Genomic DNA, 17,544 nt, shown 5'->3' with positions numbered 1-17,544 from the left:
AGATGAAAAACTACATTATCAGACATGCTGTCTCATCTTTTCTAAACTTGTAAAAAGTAACAAAACCATTTGAAAGCCACTATTTGTGGATTCTCTGAAAGTTTCCATGGAGTCTGTGACAAACTTTCTTTATCATTGATCCTATTGTCTAATCTCATGGCTGAAACAACGCTTTCTTAATAATAATAAACAGGAAGCGTACCGATGCTGTAGTAAAACAAAAGGTATAATAATTTCTTATTAATAAAACCTTGTTGCAGCACTAAAGCAGAAAAATGAGATTTTGCAATAAATATGTAAAATATTTACACATGAATTGTGTTAGAGCCCTTTTATTGGCAGAATCTGATATTAATTTTTGTTCTTACAAAAAAAAGGGTCCCAACGTGGTTTGTGTGGCGTTGCCATAGTGTGACGTCCTAGGCACAGATCCCCTGTCCTATTTTTTGCAAATGGAAATATGGTCACCCTACCGTAATGTAAACTTTAATTCCTGCAGCGTAGCGGAAACTTGTTAAAATACGTCAACACGGTGGATTTAATAGAAGCTTTAAAGAACAAACTCTGGACGGTGTGAGGCGAGTTTGTCTCACTGCAGAAATAAAAACACACACGGAGCGTCAGCAGTCAGACGCAGCCGCTCACCAACACTCGTGTGTGTGTGTGTGTGTGTGTGTGTGTGTGTGTGTGTGTGTGTGTGTGTGTGTGTGTGTGTGTGTGTGTGTGTGTGTGTGTGTGTGTGTGTGTGTGTGTGTGTGTGTGTGTGTGTGTGTGTGTGTGTGTGTGTGTGAGAGAGAGAGAGAGAGAGAGAGAGAGAGAGAGAGAGAGAGAGAGAGAGAGAGAGAGAGAGAGAGAGAGAGAGAGAGAGAGAGAGAGAGAGAGAGAGAGAGAGAGAGAGAGAGAGAGAGAGAGAGAGAGAGAGAGAGAGAGAGAGAGAGAGAGAGAGAGAGAGAGAGAGAGAGAGAGAGAGAGAGAGAGAGAGAGAGAGAGAGAGAGAGAGAGAGAGAGAGAGAGAGAGAGAGAGAGAGAGAGAGAGCGTCAGAAGGCTGAACAATAACCTGTAGAATAATTATGTTTATGTTTATATTTATGTGCTTAGCAGACGCTTTTACCCAAAGCGACTTACAATTTATTTATTTATTTATTTATTATTATTTTTTTAACCTATAGGGCATGTTGTGATTATCTTATATATTATATAATATATAAGATATAATATAATATATTATATATAATATAATATATATAATATATATACACTTAAATTATAAGATAATTAAAGTCATCATGCTAGAGCAGCTTAATCTGCGGTGGACCACACCAGCTTCTGCCACAATGAATAATAATAATAATAATAATAAATCACACACAAAGTTGTGAAAATTGTAATTTCATTTTTGAACTATTTCTGTTGAGTTTTAATGTTTAAAATCTGTTAGGTTGTTACTGACAGCAGCTACATTTAGGTTTCACCTTCTGTTCTGACTGAATGCTGCTGCAGCATGGAGGTGTAGCTCTCAGTCATCCTGGACGTGATCATCCTGAGAGTTTTAGCTGGAAACAGCTGGACGTTCCTGGATATGTTGGAGACATTTAGCCTCTCATCCCAGAGGCTGCTTCCAGACTCTGGTTGTGGTCAGAAACAAACACACTAGTTGTGCTGCAAGTCTTTTTCTTTTTTTCTCCAAAACATGTTTCTGTCTAAATGAAGGTGATGTTGTTGTTCATAGAATTAAAATTCATGTTGAAGTTAAGATTATTTCATCAAGTAGGACCTGTGGTTAGCTGGCTCATTTAAAACATGTCATGTCTTGAAAGAATCGGAATCGGGAATCGATAGGAAACAAAATCGAAACAAGGAATTGGAATTGGAATCGTTCTAAATCAAACGATTCCCAACCCTGAAAAATACTAAAGTGGCTTTATGAGAGGAATTCTGTGCAAAGACCATCATGAACATGTTTTGTGACTGTAACTATTACAACAAGAGTTTCAACATGTGTCCTTTAAGGAAAGATGGGCCTTAATTAAGCATCAAAGACAGGAAGAATTATCCATTGAAACCTGAGCTTTTGTCCTTGTGAAAACAACTTCCCTTTTTGGGAATGTTCTGTAAGCAATGGAGGAGCAAATATATGTATTCTGAATATTATAGAAGTGTGTATGGTAAAATGGTGCCACCCTTTTTTGGCAGCCTTCCTCCACACTTTCCTCCGACATTTTTAAAAACGGGCACAATTATAAAATTGATTAAGTTGAGCCTTATTAATCTGAATTCCACAGATAATTTGCTATTTTGGTTCAAAACACTATTTTGACATTTTACATGAATTATATTTCATCAAACTCTGAGATTTAAAAAAAATCTGTATCAAAATTTTTAATATTCTCACAAAGCACGAGGGATTAAAAGCATTAGACGATATTCAGCCTGATCTAAAACTAAAAAAATCTGAGTTTTGGGGGGATTGCAGTAACGTAATCTCTCTTCTTTCAGAATTACGACTTAATCCGAACAATCACAGTCATCACCAAGTGTCTGTGTATTTTTCTCTCTCTTCTTTAAGGTGGAAGCTCCGTTTGTCCCCAAGTTCAAAGGACCAGGCGACACCAGCAACTTTGACGACTATGAAGAGGAGGAGATCCGCGTCTCCTTCACTGAGAAATGTGCCAAGGAGTTTGCTGAATTCTAGAATTTGAGAACAAGAGAGGATAAAGAAGAGAAAGAATTAGGGAGAGTCACAGGTAGGCTGGTCGAGAAGGAGACGTTAAAAGGAAGTACCGTCTCCTCTCTAAACACAAGCACCAGCTGCAAAATAAGAAGGGAAAAATGGAATAGAGAAGAGAGAGGAGACTGATAACCAGCAGTGTTGCCTTTTCTGTTGCGTCTCTGTTGTTTTATTTATTATTATTCTGTCTTATTTATGAATCCCTTTATAACGAGGCTGTTTCATGGGTGTCAGGAACCCCACTAACTTAGATCTGCCTCTACACATTTTCATCCATCTTTCCTTTTTTTTCTTTAATAGTTTCCTTCATCTTTAATTCGTTTTTGTGCCATGACACGAAGAAATCAGCCGATCGGTTACATGAGCCCAGCAAGTCCACACCAAAATGTCATTATTTAAATCACCTTTTTTTTTAATTAGTGAGCAGAACACACAACGGTAAGCGCTCGGATGTTCTGCAGCGTTTATCCTTTGTTCTTGTATTTAAATGCTAACTCTTTCATATCATAAACAAGATCCTTTTAAGCACGAGGGGCCAAAAGACAAACAGATGACACAAATGTTAGTTGTGTAACTCCATATAATGTTACGACCATTGTTCTACTCAGACTTTGTACATATCTGCAGTACTCCATTTTTAAATGTCAATAGATACTAGTGGCTCCACTGAAACCATGTACGCTAACAAACAAGGAAATATGACTAAAGGAAAGGGTTCGTCTCAGTTTTACCGGTGTTGCTAAAAGAGAAACAGGAACACCACAACATAAAGGAAACTCAGGTTTGAACATATCACATTTATCTTGAGAATCAGCAGGTGGATCTCTGAGTATGGATTTGGAAATTCAAAGTTTGGGTTCAAATTTACAGAGCTAAAAAAAATGGGACTATTCAGAGTTTTTGTTAGCGTCTTCCACAGTTCTCCCTTCCAGAAGATTTGGTGTTTTGCTTACTCTGCAAGTCTGTTTTGATATAAGCACTTCCTGTTTCAGCTTAAGATGAGTCTGCTTGTTGAATCAACCGTTTGGCCCCTGAGTCTGACCCAAAGAGGCCGTCTGAGGTGGACGACCTCACTCGGCTTCTGACTGGTGGTCACCAGTACGATGTGAATCATGTGCTTTACTTTCATCTTGCTTACCTCTTTCTTTGTACCGATAAGGAAGCAAGACCACGTTATGATGAGTGCAGGTTTTTTCCCTTTTGTATTTGTTTGACTTGGTGATTAAACAAGGATCGGTATTCTATTAAATAAGATGGGCCTGGTTCACAGAGCTAGATTTTGAATTTGTTGGACGACCTTCAAAGTGGCAAAAAAAAATCACTGATTTTACAGTTTTGGTGAGTGGTGTGGAGCAGCACGGCAAGAGCTACACACAAACCAACTTCAGTCTCAAGGATTTCCCAGTCAGACAGGAAATCTTGCCAAACCTCTCGAGATAAAACGTGACTTCAAGGTAAACAAACACGGCGGAGAATGAGTGTGCAAAATGCTTCTGCCACCTTGCTTTCTGATTGGCTCAACATGCATTCAACAGGCAGCACACTCTTTTGTCCATAAAATCTTGGTAAGACAATCCACCATGTTCATTACCCCTATGTTATGACATCCTTCTTCACAGGCCAAAGCAGTCTTAACACACCACACATGACAGAAATTTCTGATAAGATTATCAGCAATCAGACATGTTCGTAAAGGCCTTGTTCACTGAGTAACTGTAACACTAGATTTTTTTAGGGAAAGGAAATATATGGGAAAACGATCAGGTCAGCAAAAGCCTGTTTCGTAAACGTCACAGAGGAAATTGGCCTCCATGGCCCCGCCCACGTTGGCTTCCAACCACTCACAGGAAGGCCGTATTCTTCTTGTGGCCAGCAGAGAGCAGAACGTGTCTCGGCTAGTAGAAGCCAACCATTAGCAACTAATGGGTCATCCCCATCTGTACCGGGTCGGCCCGGGCCGGGTACCGTAGGTTGTTTACATATCTGGGTGGCCTGGTATTTTTCTGGGCCAACCAAGGCTCATTCTCAGCCCTCTTCTCGAGGGGGTCTGCTTCAGGCCGACCAGGGCCAACACACCCACTGCTGACAGCAAATTCACACCTTCCATTAGAGCAAGCCTCTGATTGGTGGGTAGAATCAGCCCACATGGGCTTAAGGCAAGGATGTGTGGAATCAACCGGGCCAGGCTGGGGCCGACTGGGGCTACCCGGCCCGACCCGGTACAGATGGGAATGGCCCATTAGAGTTGCATTGTGAGCCAATCAAAGTGAAACGCTTGCATATCACAAGTATTAATATCTAAGACTCGTAACCCTACCATTTTTGCACCCCCCCCCCCCCCCACACACACACACTCCAAACTTCCACCCCCTGAAACCGCAGTACCAGAGCTTTTTTTTTTTTCATTCTTAATTTTTTTACAAAAACGATTCACGAGCAATCATTAAGTTATCACCACAGCAAATGCATTTGACACAACAAGTGAATAAGACGTTAAAGATTGCTGGAATGGAAGAATCGGGTCATTTAATCTGCTGTGTGAACCGGGCCTAAGCCTCAGTAAACACATAGAGGTGAATGGTGTCGTTGACGAGCTGAACCTCAGGTCTTCAGGGTCTCTTTGGTTGATAGTTTGATTGCACAGAGCTTCATCTGATGGTCATTTTGTTAATTTAGTTCATTGGAAATCCATTGAAAACACAAAAAATTGTACTGTGGTTTTTATCTCAGTTTATTTAAGTTCTGGAGGTTTTTTTTTTAATTCCTTTAGTTTTCTCTTGTTTAAAACTGCTCAGAAATGAAACTAATATATAAATAACAAGCCTTGTTTCAGAATTACACATATGCAATGTGTAATTGTTTGTGTGTTCTTTGTGAACTTGATTGATTTTTGAAATGACCCAACATGAAGGAATTTGCATGGGGGGGGGGATTTTTCCACAATGGTCCAGAAATGGGCCCCGGGCCTCACATTCCCTCATTCAGCCCCAGCATTACTGTGGAAATGTGACTTAGATTTAAAAATGGATTTATGCAGCACCGCATCTTAAACATCTGTAATGACCTCCTTGGAAACTTACCTTTAATTGCAGCAAAACAACAATTTGCAGAAGAGGCTGCAAAGATCTTTGATTAAAGTCCATTATGGGTCAAACTCCCCCCAAAACTCTTAATTCTTCACACCTCTTAACCTATGTGGATATTTCTAAAAGCATATTGAGGTGCTACATTTAACGTACACCCAACAGTTAAAAATAATCCTACAATTTAACATAATTTTACCAGCATGTTGTGTAACACGGCCAATCAGGTTTCAAATAAAAAAGAACCAAATTAACTTTACTACTCATATAAAATGACTGGATGTTGTGCTTCCTTTGACATTTTACAACTGGTTTAATTGTAATAAACAAAAATGTTGCAGTTAATCTGGGGCTCACATTATAAATTGGCCTCATGATAATTTGAGGCTAAAATTCCTTTCATGTACTAATTTCCTTATCATATTAAGTGGTTAAGTGCTGATGATTGTTTCTACTTCATCTTTGAGAGAAATGGCTGAAAAATCAACATTTCACTGATACATCTGAAGTTAAATCAGCAGTTGAATGGTGGGATGGATCCGCAGGCTCATTGATTATGGACTAATAAACCCACCGTTTTCATCAGCATTGTTTACATATCTTGTTGGGACTTTGCATTTGCTATATTTCCTTCATGTCAGGTTCAGGATTATGGAGCTTCACTTCTGCCACTTGGAGAACAAAATAGTTATATGGGGTGTCATAATTGTGATTTTCAAAAACCCAAGTATTACCAAAACTTTATTGTCTTTGAACTTGAATTGTGGATGCCCCTTTAATGGAACAATATGACAGGAAAATTCATATTCATACATTTCAAAGTAGAATTGTTATTTTTCTAAGTCATAATTATGACTCTTTGTTGTAACCGTGTCCCAAAGCAGATTTTGAAAGTGTGACTTTTAAAAGAGCAATTATAACTATCAAAGTCATCATTATGACATTATCCAATAATCACACCTTTTAAACCCCTCAAAAGTCAAAATTATGATTTTAAGGTCACAATTAAAGGACAAACGCTTCTCTCATTGTAGACATTCCTCATGTGGTGTGAATTTAGATACAAATCTTAGTCATAGGTATGATTTTCAAAGTAATACAATTATATCTGAAAAATATGTTTAAATGCCATAATTATGACTTTACTTAATAAGACTATCTTATAAGGATTTTAAAAGTCATAATGACTTTGAATCTGGATTTTATCTTCAAACCTCTGAACACTGATTTTGAAAGTCAAAATTATGACTTTATTTACATTAATAAAATTCTAAAACCTGGATTAGTTTGTTTGTGATTTTGAATGGTAATCTAAAACTTAAAATACTCATATTCATGACTCGGTATCCTATAGTTATGCATTTAAGGCATCATGGTTTTCAAAGTCATAATTATGATTTTTATGAAATGCATACGGTAACTATTAATTTTAAAGCCATCACGTCATATATGTGGACTTTTTTTTCCAAGTTGGGGAAATGGACCTCCATACAGTATTGATTATCCTGGAGCAAAAAATGTTTGGAGTTCTGATGTTATTGTGTCTCCTCTGTGTTTTTGCAGTGATACAACTTCCGTTCAATGCAGGCACAATGCTGGTACATAGCCTACTGTCGCGCACTTTTTAAGGAAATGAGACCCCGATGTAAAATCCATGTTAATCCCTGCCACAAACTCAACACTCGCGAGACACAGGCGCAAAAAGTGAAGGGTCAAAAGTCACGGGAACGGTGACTAAAAAAATGAAAAAAAAAACAGGAAGTGTAATATTTTGCAACATGAGTATCATTCCAATAAAGTTTTACTTGTAAAATTCACTTGAATTCTGTGATTCTGTTTGTTTTTTTAAGTTAAAATTGTGGTATTTTATAATCGTGTTGAACTTTTGAACTTCCTGAATGTCCTGCAGAGTGACTTCTATCAATGCGTCTTTGAGTTCGGATCCGCGAACAAAGAAAACCGTTTTGAATTTGAAACAACTCCACCTTAAATGCATTTTGCGTCTGTGAGCCAGGCGCCATCTTCAGTCCACCTTAAGCGCACAATATGTGGCTAACGAACGCAGGCGTACCAGTCGGGCTTCCGTCCTTATTCTCCAGCCGGGGATCGCACTTTTGGCTTCCACACGGCGTCACTAGTGGAACAAGAGGGGCAGAGAGAGACGCACTCGGGCCGAGCCCCGTCCGCACCCAGGGAAGATGTCCGAGCCCAACAAGTACCGAGAGTGGATCCTGGAAACTATCGACTCCCTCCGCTCCAGAAAAGCCCGTCCGGATCTTGAAAGGATTTGTCGAATGGTCCGGAGACGACACGGGTCAGACCCGGACCGAACCAGAACTGAACTGGAAAAACTCATCCAAGAGCAGACTGTGCTCAAAGTTAGCTACAAGGGATCCATTTCGTACCGGAACGCGGCGAAGGTGCAGAGGAAAAGCAGAAAGAAGAGTCCGTTCACGGCCGCTGCAAGCAGCGGCGGCGGCGCGGATGCGCCGAGGGAGCGGACCAGGCATGATCATCTGAACAACAACGGCGACAGCGCGCACAGCTTCACCGACCAAGAGGAGGAGGAGGAGGACCCGGAGCCCAGCCCAGATCTCCACACCAAGACATCAGCCTGCAGCCCCAGGAAGAAGCTGAAGCCTGCCTCCAGCCCGGGTAGCGGAAACGGGTGCCTCCGTTGTGGCGCAACAACGAGCTGCGCTGTCGGGAGCGGCTGTGAAGAGGAGAAAGCAAGTGCGCCGAGAGACGAAGGAATAGGACAGCAGGGAGCGGGGGGCAGCCCGTCTCGGTTCGGCTGCAGAACAGGCGAGGGCAGCGCAATAACACCGAGCAACGCCGACGCAGCTGGGGGAGGAAAGAAGCCTGATTTGTCCGGATCTGAGAGCAAAACTTACTCTGGGAGCGCCGGCAGCCTCCCTCAGCAACCCAAGCAGCCTGTCTCCCTCAAGCCCAAACTTCGACTCGCAGGAGGAGACGCGAAGACGACGGAGAGGCACGCGAACTCCAATGTGGTGTCCTCGGGTCGCAGCCTGTCCGACAGGAGCCTCACTGGGGGCTCCTCCGCCGCGACCAGAGGCCACATGATGAAGCCGCTGGGCTTGAAGGAGATTCTGGGCTACCTGAGCAGCCATGAGCGGCTCTCGGAGGAAAAGCTGACCCGAGGCAAAGTCAAGGTGGTGATGGAAAGAGAGGTGGAGAGGGGCCGGCTGCGCAGGACGCGCTGCGGGAACATCACTGTCCCTCTGAGGGGAATGGTGCTTGAGGAGACCGTGTCGAAAAACGCGTCCAGCAGCAGACTTGCAAAAAGCGCACTGCAGGACACAGACGCTGAGAAAAAGGTGGGCAACTTGTTATTTCCAACACGTCCCGACTACAGCGCACACTGAGCAGCGGCAGCTCGGCTCCATGGCGTGCTGATAAATTAATGAGCAGTGTTTAAAAAGGCGGCACGCGCGGCTTCAGGACGCGCTCAGCTTACAATTCTAATTTTTATCTAATGAAACCTCGATGTTTGAGGCTCCAAAAGTGTCCTCCTTATCTAAGGTGATTGATAAACGGGCTTAGTGTCGAGCAACTGTCACTGGGGCGGGTCTGCGCTTTGCGTTGCGTTTGTTCTTTTATGTGCGTGTCGGTCGGCTCCTGCACAAAAGATGCGGGCTGCACGCACAGAGTAGCAGACGGTTCAGGAGCAGCTTCCCCAGCGAGCACGCGCACCGCAAAGAGCGCCTCTGTGCTGCAGGCTCGCGCATCTTCCCATTCAGTTGCCCCTGTTTGATTTCGCTCTTTGGAAGTTTTTTAGAGGTAAACTTGACTGCCGCGTGAGCGCATGCTCTGGCGCGCAGGCCGGTGGAGGACTCGGCCCAGACCGCAAGAAATCGAGTTTGTTCGTGTTTATTTAACCTTTTAATCTTTTTATCCTTCTCTTACCTTTTTTATTCCCGCATCTTTATGGGGCACCGATACAGCTGGGGTGTTTTTGTTTAAAAAAATTAAGTGAAAAAAAATAGAATCACATCAAGATATTATCAATTTAATTCAAAATCTGAAGTTAAACTTATTTATAAAACCCCGGTATAACATTGACATAACTGTTTACAAAAACTAAGAGTAAATATATTTATAATAAACACATAACATGAGATATCTATAACATCTAAAGTTAAAACATGTTTGTTGCAATAATATTTAAATAAACTTAAAATTGTAATTAAGTTTAAGTAAAACGAATGTTTTACAATAAAACTTAAATATATGAAGTGAAATATTTAAGTTGAAATCTAAAAGTATAAAGATAGCCTATAAATATACATATGAACGTGATTGTTTTAGGCAAGGCAAGGCCTAAACGTAACTTTCATGCAAACTATAAGTCCAAATTTTTAAACATGTTAACATTTTTTAATAAACATGAAAAGTAGAAAAAAAATTCAAACCCCATTTTTCATATTTTGAGATCATAACCTACAGCTAAATAGATTTTTCCTTCCTAAATGTGTTAATTTTCAATTGGCATTCCCATACATTCTTCCTGCTTATGTCTCATTTAACCCTTTAGCGTCTGAAAACGACCTCTCCTCTTTTGTCTTTTCCCTGTAATTGCAAACTGAAGTTGTTGCAGCGAGCGACTCGTTATTTCTGATGTGTCTCTTTATCTGTCAAGGAGAAACCTGCTGTAACATCAATAATTCCTGCTGAAGTCCATAAATTAGACTCACTTCACAGTTTCTCTTAACTCGTGTAAAGATTTTTATCCCACAACTTTATTATTCTTTGCAGCCGCCTTTGCTGCCTCTCCAGGACAGTGAGCCGATGGAAACTGCCAGCGAAGAAGAAGAGGAACAGGGAGAGGAGAAGGAAGAGAATGATGATGATGATGATGATGATGATCCCAGGTGCTCTGATCAGGAAGGAGGAGTATCCACTGTAGCCATGACAACTGAACCGGGGCTCATTGAGAAGACAATAGAAGCTGCTGTGATCCAGAAGAAGAGCCAGCAGCTGGAGGATGATGGAAAAGGTGGATCAGTGGATCTGTGTTCTGATGAAAGAGGTTTGTTACATATCACCCTAAAATACCAGCACTTTCAACTTTAACAAGAACTTTTATTTTGAAACATGTTTGCTAGTTTTAACCCACCTTCTCATATTTTATTTCATTCTGACTATATTTCAGCTGCTGACTCCTCAGAGATGTCTGTACTGGGTTTTCTCTCAGAATCAGAGCCTCTCCCTTTTGAGGAAGCTTCGTCACACTCTAACGGTGCCTTCTTAGGGAAAAGCGCTCAGTTAGAGGTTCAAGTGAGTGCACACATTGAATTCTAAAACCTGGAAAATGCATGTATTTTTATGCATCTGAAGGGACTTTCAAACATCATTTACCCAAAACCTTCAGCAGCTTCCGACTCTCAACATGTCAACTAAACCAGTTAGTTTTTAACAACAAATACATTTTGATTAGATGATATTAAAGTGTTTTCTAAGCTGTAAAGCTTATAAACACAGTTAAAGCACTGGATTACTTTAAATGTATTGAATTTAACTTAATGTAATGAATAATCTGATCTAAAGCCAGTAATTAGGAATTCTGTCTGGAAGAAGTCTAATTTTTCCTTTTTCTTCTTATTTCCACATAAAAATATGTAATATGGGGGAAAGTTTACATAATTGGAAAGTCGATGGATTTTTTAAAAATTGTGTGGCCCAATCAGAACAAAAAAGTATCATCATCACTATTAATTTATTTTAAGTATTGAGTGTTATTTTTTAATCCACGCTCATGAAGCAGTTTTGGTTACCACTTTACACTGTGGCTCCCCATATAAATAGCCAATGTTAATAAATCTGTAACCTTTTATACGCAATAATACACGTTTATAATTGAGTTTTTTAGTATTTTACTAATACTTAATGATTTTTAACAACTATACAAATTACTCAGAATAATGCCTTTTAGCCGGAAAACATTTTCTACACGTTGGCCTGCCATCTGTACAAAAGCGAAGATAAACGGCACCGAAAGCAATTCTTTTGAAAACTCTGACCAAAATGGAGATTTGCGAATTCTCCATTGTCAGCATTTGCTCGTAGACGTAAATAACCGGGTTTAGGTGTCACAACATCACTGCCCGTGACAAAAATGCTATACGTGTGTTTACACTAGCTTGTTTTTAGAAGCAAAATTACTGCTCTAGAAGACAACAGACAAGGAACAATGTTTACCGCACCACCTAATCCAAAGAATTCGGAATGATGCGGAATATTTGGGGAATTACTGCCACCTACAGGCTTGGCACGCCTATGAATGTGCTTCACAATGCACTGGGATATTTATTTATTTTTTGCAGATAATGAAGTTGTGTGCACCCAAGTTATTCTCCTTTAGGGGTGCATTTACATGCACATCAGAAAACCAGAGTACTACCCTAAAAAGATTCACGCTGTTTTTTAGTTTTTTTTATTGTGTTACCAGCGCCAGCCCTAAGCTGGGCGGTGACAAGAGGCACACAGCTAGCATAGGCCGTGTTGCAGAAAATCAGAGTCTATGGCTGGGGACAGAAGAGGGAAACACGTTGTAAGACCATAGCTCGTTTAATTCTGACATTTCACACACAACATATTCATACAATAGACAATAATCCCAAAAATAAGTGACAACACAGTAAACGATAGTAATAAAATGAAAATCAATAAGTATAATTAACAAAATATTGAAAAGTGCAAATAATAGAGGCTGTAAATAGAATACAATTTACAAAACACAATAATTAAATCTATCAAAATAATAATAAAATGACACTAAACACCTTTGCTCACTCCTGTCACTAAATCATTGCAGCAAAAGAGCTTAATTTACTCTAGTGCCAAAAACACAGTTAATCTGTTACTTCCGATCTCTCTCTCTCTCACACACACACACACACACACACACACACACACACACACACACACACACACACACACACACCGAAACGCTGAGCTTAATCAACAAAAATGTGCCTCTAAATGGCGGGCTGATCAACAAAATAACACCCAACGTGGGGATCTCAATAAACTTGAATTTACACCCTTACTTCTGCTTATTTTATACCCAACCAGAGATATAAGGAACCACCTTTCATCAAACTTATATACAGGTCTATTGTTCTTTGACCTTTATGCCCTTTCCCCCCAAACCACTCTTCGTCAAGCTTGACAGGTCTATTGTTCTTTGACCTATATGCCCTTTCCCCTAAACCACCTTACATCAAACTTGACAGGTGTATTGTTTTATGACCTTTTGTGATATGACCTTTAATGACCCTATATGTCAAGAAATGAATTGATGACTGTTGTGTAATGGCGCGTGAAGTAATTGATTGTAGTCCCCTTTTGTCAAGATGTATATTGATGATCTGCTTTGATGTATTCAATCTGCACCACTTTACGTCAAGTTAGGATTGATAACTCTTTTGTGTTATGATACCCCACAGTTCCCACAGCCCCTCCCTTTCATTCGTAATACCCCACATCCCTCTAGCGATGGGTACCGAATTCGGTACTTTTTAAGGTACCGACCGAATTCCATAGTACCGACTGAGCACCGATTCACGTCATTTGAAACGGTGCCTCGTTTCGGTACCCGTCCTTCATAACGAGAACTTGCCTAGACAGCTGCACATGCGCAAGAGCGTTATGTCGTCGGTCACTGCGAGTGAGTTGTAAACAGAGCAGCATGGTAGAAAGAACGCACGCTAAAGCTTGGGTCCACTTCACTAAATGTGATGGGTAACTGGGTGATGATGAAACCAGCGACAACGATCTAAGTGAGACATCCACATCTTAATCTGTTCCGGTAGGTAAATAAAATGTTTAAGATAATAGTAGCTTGTGTTAACTTCCTTTTCGCTAATGGTGCGTTCGCTTTCTCATCGGAACTCCGAATTTCCGACTAGAAGAACATGAACGCGCTTTAAAGTTTGGCTTCACTTAACTAAAGGCGACCGGTGATTGGGTGAAGATGAAACCAGTGACAATGATGTAAGTGTGAGGCATCATCGTTTTAATCTGCTCCAGCAGTTAAATAAACTGTTTAAGATAATGTTAGCTTGATATGTTAGCTTCCATTGCCACCATTGTTATCAGCTAATGGAGCGTTTGCTTTCTCCTCGGAAATTCTAACTTCCCAGTAGGAAAAATCAAATGAAAAAGGACGGCAAAAGGAATGAAGGTCGGATCCGTTTCAGCGGACAGACTGAGAACGTATCAGAATGGTGAAAGGCCGAAGAAATACCTCTAAGAAAATGGTGAAGCAAGAGGAGATGGATGAAGTGTCTACAACCGATGCTTCAACCTCTACCCGAACAGAGAAGGAGGTGAAAGAGGAGAGAGTGGACACGCCGTTGCCGCTATCACAGACCTTGCTCTGTGAAAAATCCATAGTGATCCATCAGCTGCCTGCAGAGGGTGGTGCTCCCCACAAATCTACATTCTACATGTGTAGAGTTCAGCCTTCCTCCTTTTGGTGGTAAAGAGTCCTTGGAGCAAATATGGCCGCTGGAACCTTACGGCTATACCGGTAGTTTTAGGTACCGGTTCAGCTATGACACTAATGGGCCATTCCCATCTGTACCGGGTCGGCCCGGGCTGGGTAGCGTAGGTTGTTTACATATCTGGGTGGCCTGGTATTTTTCCGGGCCAACCAAGGCTCATTCTCAGCCCTCTTCTCGAGGGGGTCTGCTTCAGGCCGACCAGGTCCAACACACCCACTGCTGACAGCAACTTCACACCTTCCATTAGAGCAAGCCTCTGATTGGTGGGTATAATCAGCCCACATGGGCTTAAGACAAGGATGTGTGGAATCAACCGGGCCAGGCTGGGGCCGACTGGGGCTACCCGGCCCGGGCCGACCCGGCACAGATGGGAATGGCCCATAAGGAGCTGTGTCTAATCCATGATGTGGCTGAGGACAAACCTCTCAAGCCATATTGATCACATTCAGCGGTTCTCTCCTACAATGACTGGGCAGTGCTCAACCTTCGTCCGGCTGTAAAACAGAACGCTGTGAAAGCTTTCAGCGCTTTATGGGAGGGGCTGGAGGATGCAGATGGGCAGTAGATTTTCAAGGCCTCGGTCTGGGAAAGAGGATCGGAGCTCTTTTTTGTGCTGGAAAATGTGCATGCTGAATGCGGTATTTACCGCCTTTTACAGGTTGTACCTTTCGAGGCCTGGTGTGAGAAAATAGATGAAGTGGGGGATCAGATCACTTCACATTTTTGTACCAGCCGCGGCTGGAAAGACATTCTGACAGTGCGAAACAAGCTGGAATTCTAAGCCATGCCTCAGGAGGAGGAGGAGGAGGAGCGGTGGTTACATCATCAAACCACGCCCCCCACCCATCACTAGTTATAAATAGCTTTCAGCTAGAAACCATTTCATCCCAGACGATCTAGCGCATCAGCATGATGGGTTTCTATACTCAGTCAACCCTTGATGAACTATAGGCCCCGGACAGCTTTTCCCCGCAACCAAGCTGGGTGCTAGCCGCTTCATCACCACCGAGATGCAACGGCAGTCCGTGGCCCACGTCGCCGCCACCACCATCATGCTTTCCGGAGGATAACTTCCCACAGCTCCCCACAATCATGGAGGTTCCGGAGACCGTCTCTGCTAACGTACCCTTCAGACCCTGGATCGACGAGACTCCGACGAGTCCTGATACTCCGCATCCTTCAGAGACATCAATCTCTGAACCGCCACCGGTTTTGCCTCAACCTGCTCGGGAGGACCGTGTGCAACAGCAGCAGCAGCAGCAGACCCTCGACATCCAGAGCACCGGTGAGGAGCCTCTACAGTATGTCTGCCTGACTGGGTGTTTTCAGAAGACATGGTGGACCGAGTGAAGATGGGTCTTCTTCACTTGGTCAACATGGCGATCAAAGCTCTCCTACCTACAATCTGTCACGGATGCAAGATCGATCACCCCAGTCAGCGGCAACACTAATGTCTTTACGTAACTGAAATTGAATTATTTTACAATTTTCACTTTTCTGACATTATCAGCAGAGTTTTTACACCTAAACTGATTCCGGCTCTTCAAAGTTTTCTCAGTCTACATGGCTTCCAGCTGGACACTGAGATCCTGTTCACCATGGCTGTGACGCAGCTGCATGGATTCAGGGCTGTGATGCCCATTCACAAAGACATTTTTCCGGTGTACGATCGCGTGACCAAAGCTGACCTGGATGCACTGGCTGCGGTGGTGGAGTGAACTGTGAGGGGTACGCTGTCTCTTCTGCAACTAGTTTTTTTTATTATAATCATTTCTAGTAGTTAACCATTAGACTTTATTCATTATATTTGACTAGGCCTCACGGCTGTTTTTACAGTATGATTAGATTTTATGTTTTACTAGACCGCACGGTTGTTTTTTACAGTGTGAATACATTTTATTCCTTATATCTGACTAGATTGTATGGCTGTTTTTTACAGTACGATTAGATTTTATTCCTTATATCTGACTAGCTTTATTGTCACATGTGTACAATTTATGAAATAAAAAGAAATGATGAGAATGAACATGTATCATTTTTTTCAAGCATCCGTCAGAGATGGAGGAAGTAATGAAAAAGGTGTATTTTTCACCAAAACATCAAGGTAGTTATGGATGTGTGGATTGGTTTAGAACCGGTTTACAACGAGAGATTGGGGAGAAAGTTTCATCGGATAAGGCTCGTCATTTTCTCTCAGAACAGGATGCTTACACATTCCACAAACCAGCAAGAGTTTGTTTTCCGACAAATAAGGTTTTTGTCTCAGGGTCACCAAAACCGTTTCAAGCTGACTTATGCGACACGCAGGCCTTGTCAAAATCAAACAACGGTTTTAATTACCTATTAACCGTCATAGATGTATTTTCAAAGAAAGCCTATGTACGAGTCCTGAAAAGCAAATCGGGGAAAGATGTTACAGAAGCTTTTGCTTCAGTTTTGAAAGACAGTGGTACCCCTAAAAAACTGCAGATGGATGCTGGTAAAGAATTTTTAAATAAGAAATTTGATGCCCTCATGAAGAAACACGACATTGTGCACTTTGCCACAGCCAGCAACGTAAAGGCCAGCATTGTGGAGAGATTTAACAGGACTCTAAAAGGTAGAATGTGGCGATATTTCACAGCCAAAAACACCCATTGCTACATAGATGTGATTCAAGATTTAGTACGAGGTTATAACTGTTGTGATTATTAGTGAACAAATAATTTGTAAGCTTTACTTACTTTTTGGATTCATCAATAAATTCGTAAATATGGAAATATTTACCGATTTATTACGTAATTAGGAAATCCTTGGATATCCTCGGGGCACCATTCCCTTTTAACAGGGGAAAAATGAATCCACAACCTCTATCAATCTGTCTATCCTTTCCGTGAAATCCTTAACAAGCTGCAGTTGTAATTCTATATCAACACAAACAAATTCACTTGAGACAAAACTTAATTGGCAATAACATTTATTAACCAATATATTCACTTCAGCTCCTTCCAAAGTGTTTAGCCAATCAACATCAACCAACTTATTTTATCAAACAAATGACAAGTACTTATGAAATAATAATGTGACGTGACAATCTGAGGTGATGTAACTCAAAATGGATGGGGTTTTGAAACCCAAAATGGCCGATCCTTTGTCTGGCTAAAGCAAGGATCAGACCGGCATGTGTGGAGTAGCCTGTCCCCACCAACACTAAAAACAAGTGTG

The 17,544-nt window shown here is 41.5% G+C and overlaps 2 protein-coding genes across 2 annotated transcripts in view; both read left to right on the top strand.

The window, feature by feature from the left end:
* The window catches only part of prkacab (protein kinase, cAMP-dependent, catalytic, alpha, genome duplicate b), a 37,339-nt gene extending 34,456 nt beyond the window's left edge, over positions 1 to 2,883 (top strand). Inside the window, exon 11 of the mRNA XM_015974535.3 lies at positions 2,568 to 2,883. Within this exon, the coding sequence (XP_015830021.1) occupies positions 2,568 to 2,693 (126 nt within the window). The 3' untranslated portion in view covers positions 2,694 to 2,883. The remainder of the gene's footprint in view (positions 1 to 2,567) is intronic.
* A 4,938-nt stretch (positions 2,884 to 7,821) lies between these two features.
* Positions 7,822 to 17,544, top strand: part of samd1b (sterile alpha motif domain containing 1b) — a 45,037-nt gene continuing 35,314 nt past the window's right edge. The window contains exons 1-3 of the mRNA XM_015974538.3: positions 7,822 to 9,150; positions 10,589 to 10,862; positions 10,986 to 11,110. Of these exons, the coding sequence (XP_015830024.1) occupies positions 8,011 to 9,150; positions 10,589 to 10,862; positions 10,986 to 11,110 (1,539 nt within the window). The 5' untranslated portion in view covers positions 7,822 to 8,010. The remainder of the gene's footprint in view (positions 9,151 to 10,588; positions 10,863 to 10,985; positions 11,111 to 17,544) is intronic.

The sequence above is a fragment of the Nothobranchius furzeri genome, chromosome 4, assembly GCF_043380555.1.
Source record: "Nothobranchius furzeri strain GRZ-AD chromosome 4, NfurGRZ-RIMD1, whole genome shotgun sequence".
In the NCBI taxonomy this organism is placed as follows: Eukaryota; Metazoa; Chordata; class Actinopteri; order Cyprinodontiformes; family Nothobranchiidae; genus Nothobranchius; species Nothobranchius furzeri.
The sequence above is the reverse complement of the archived record's forward strand: the minus strand, read 5'-3'. Positions and strand labels throughout refer to the sequence as shown.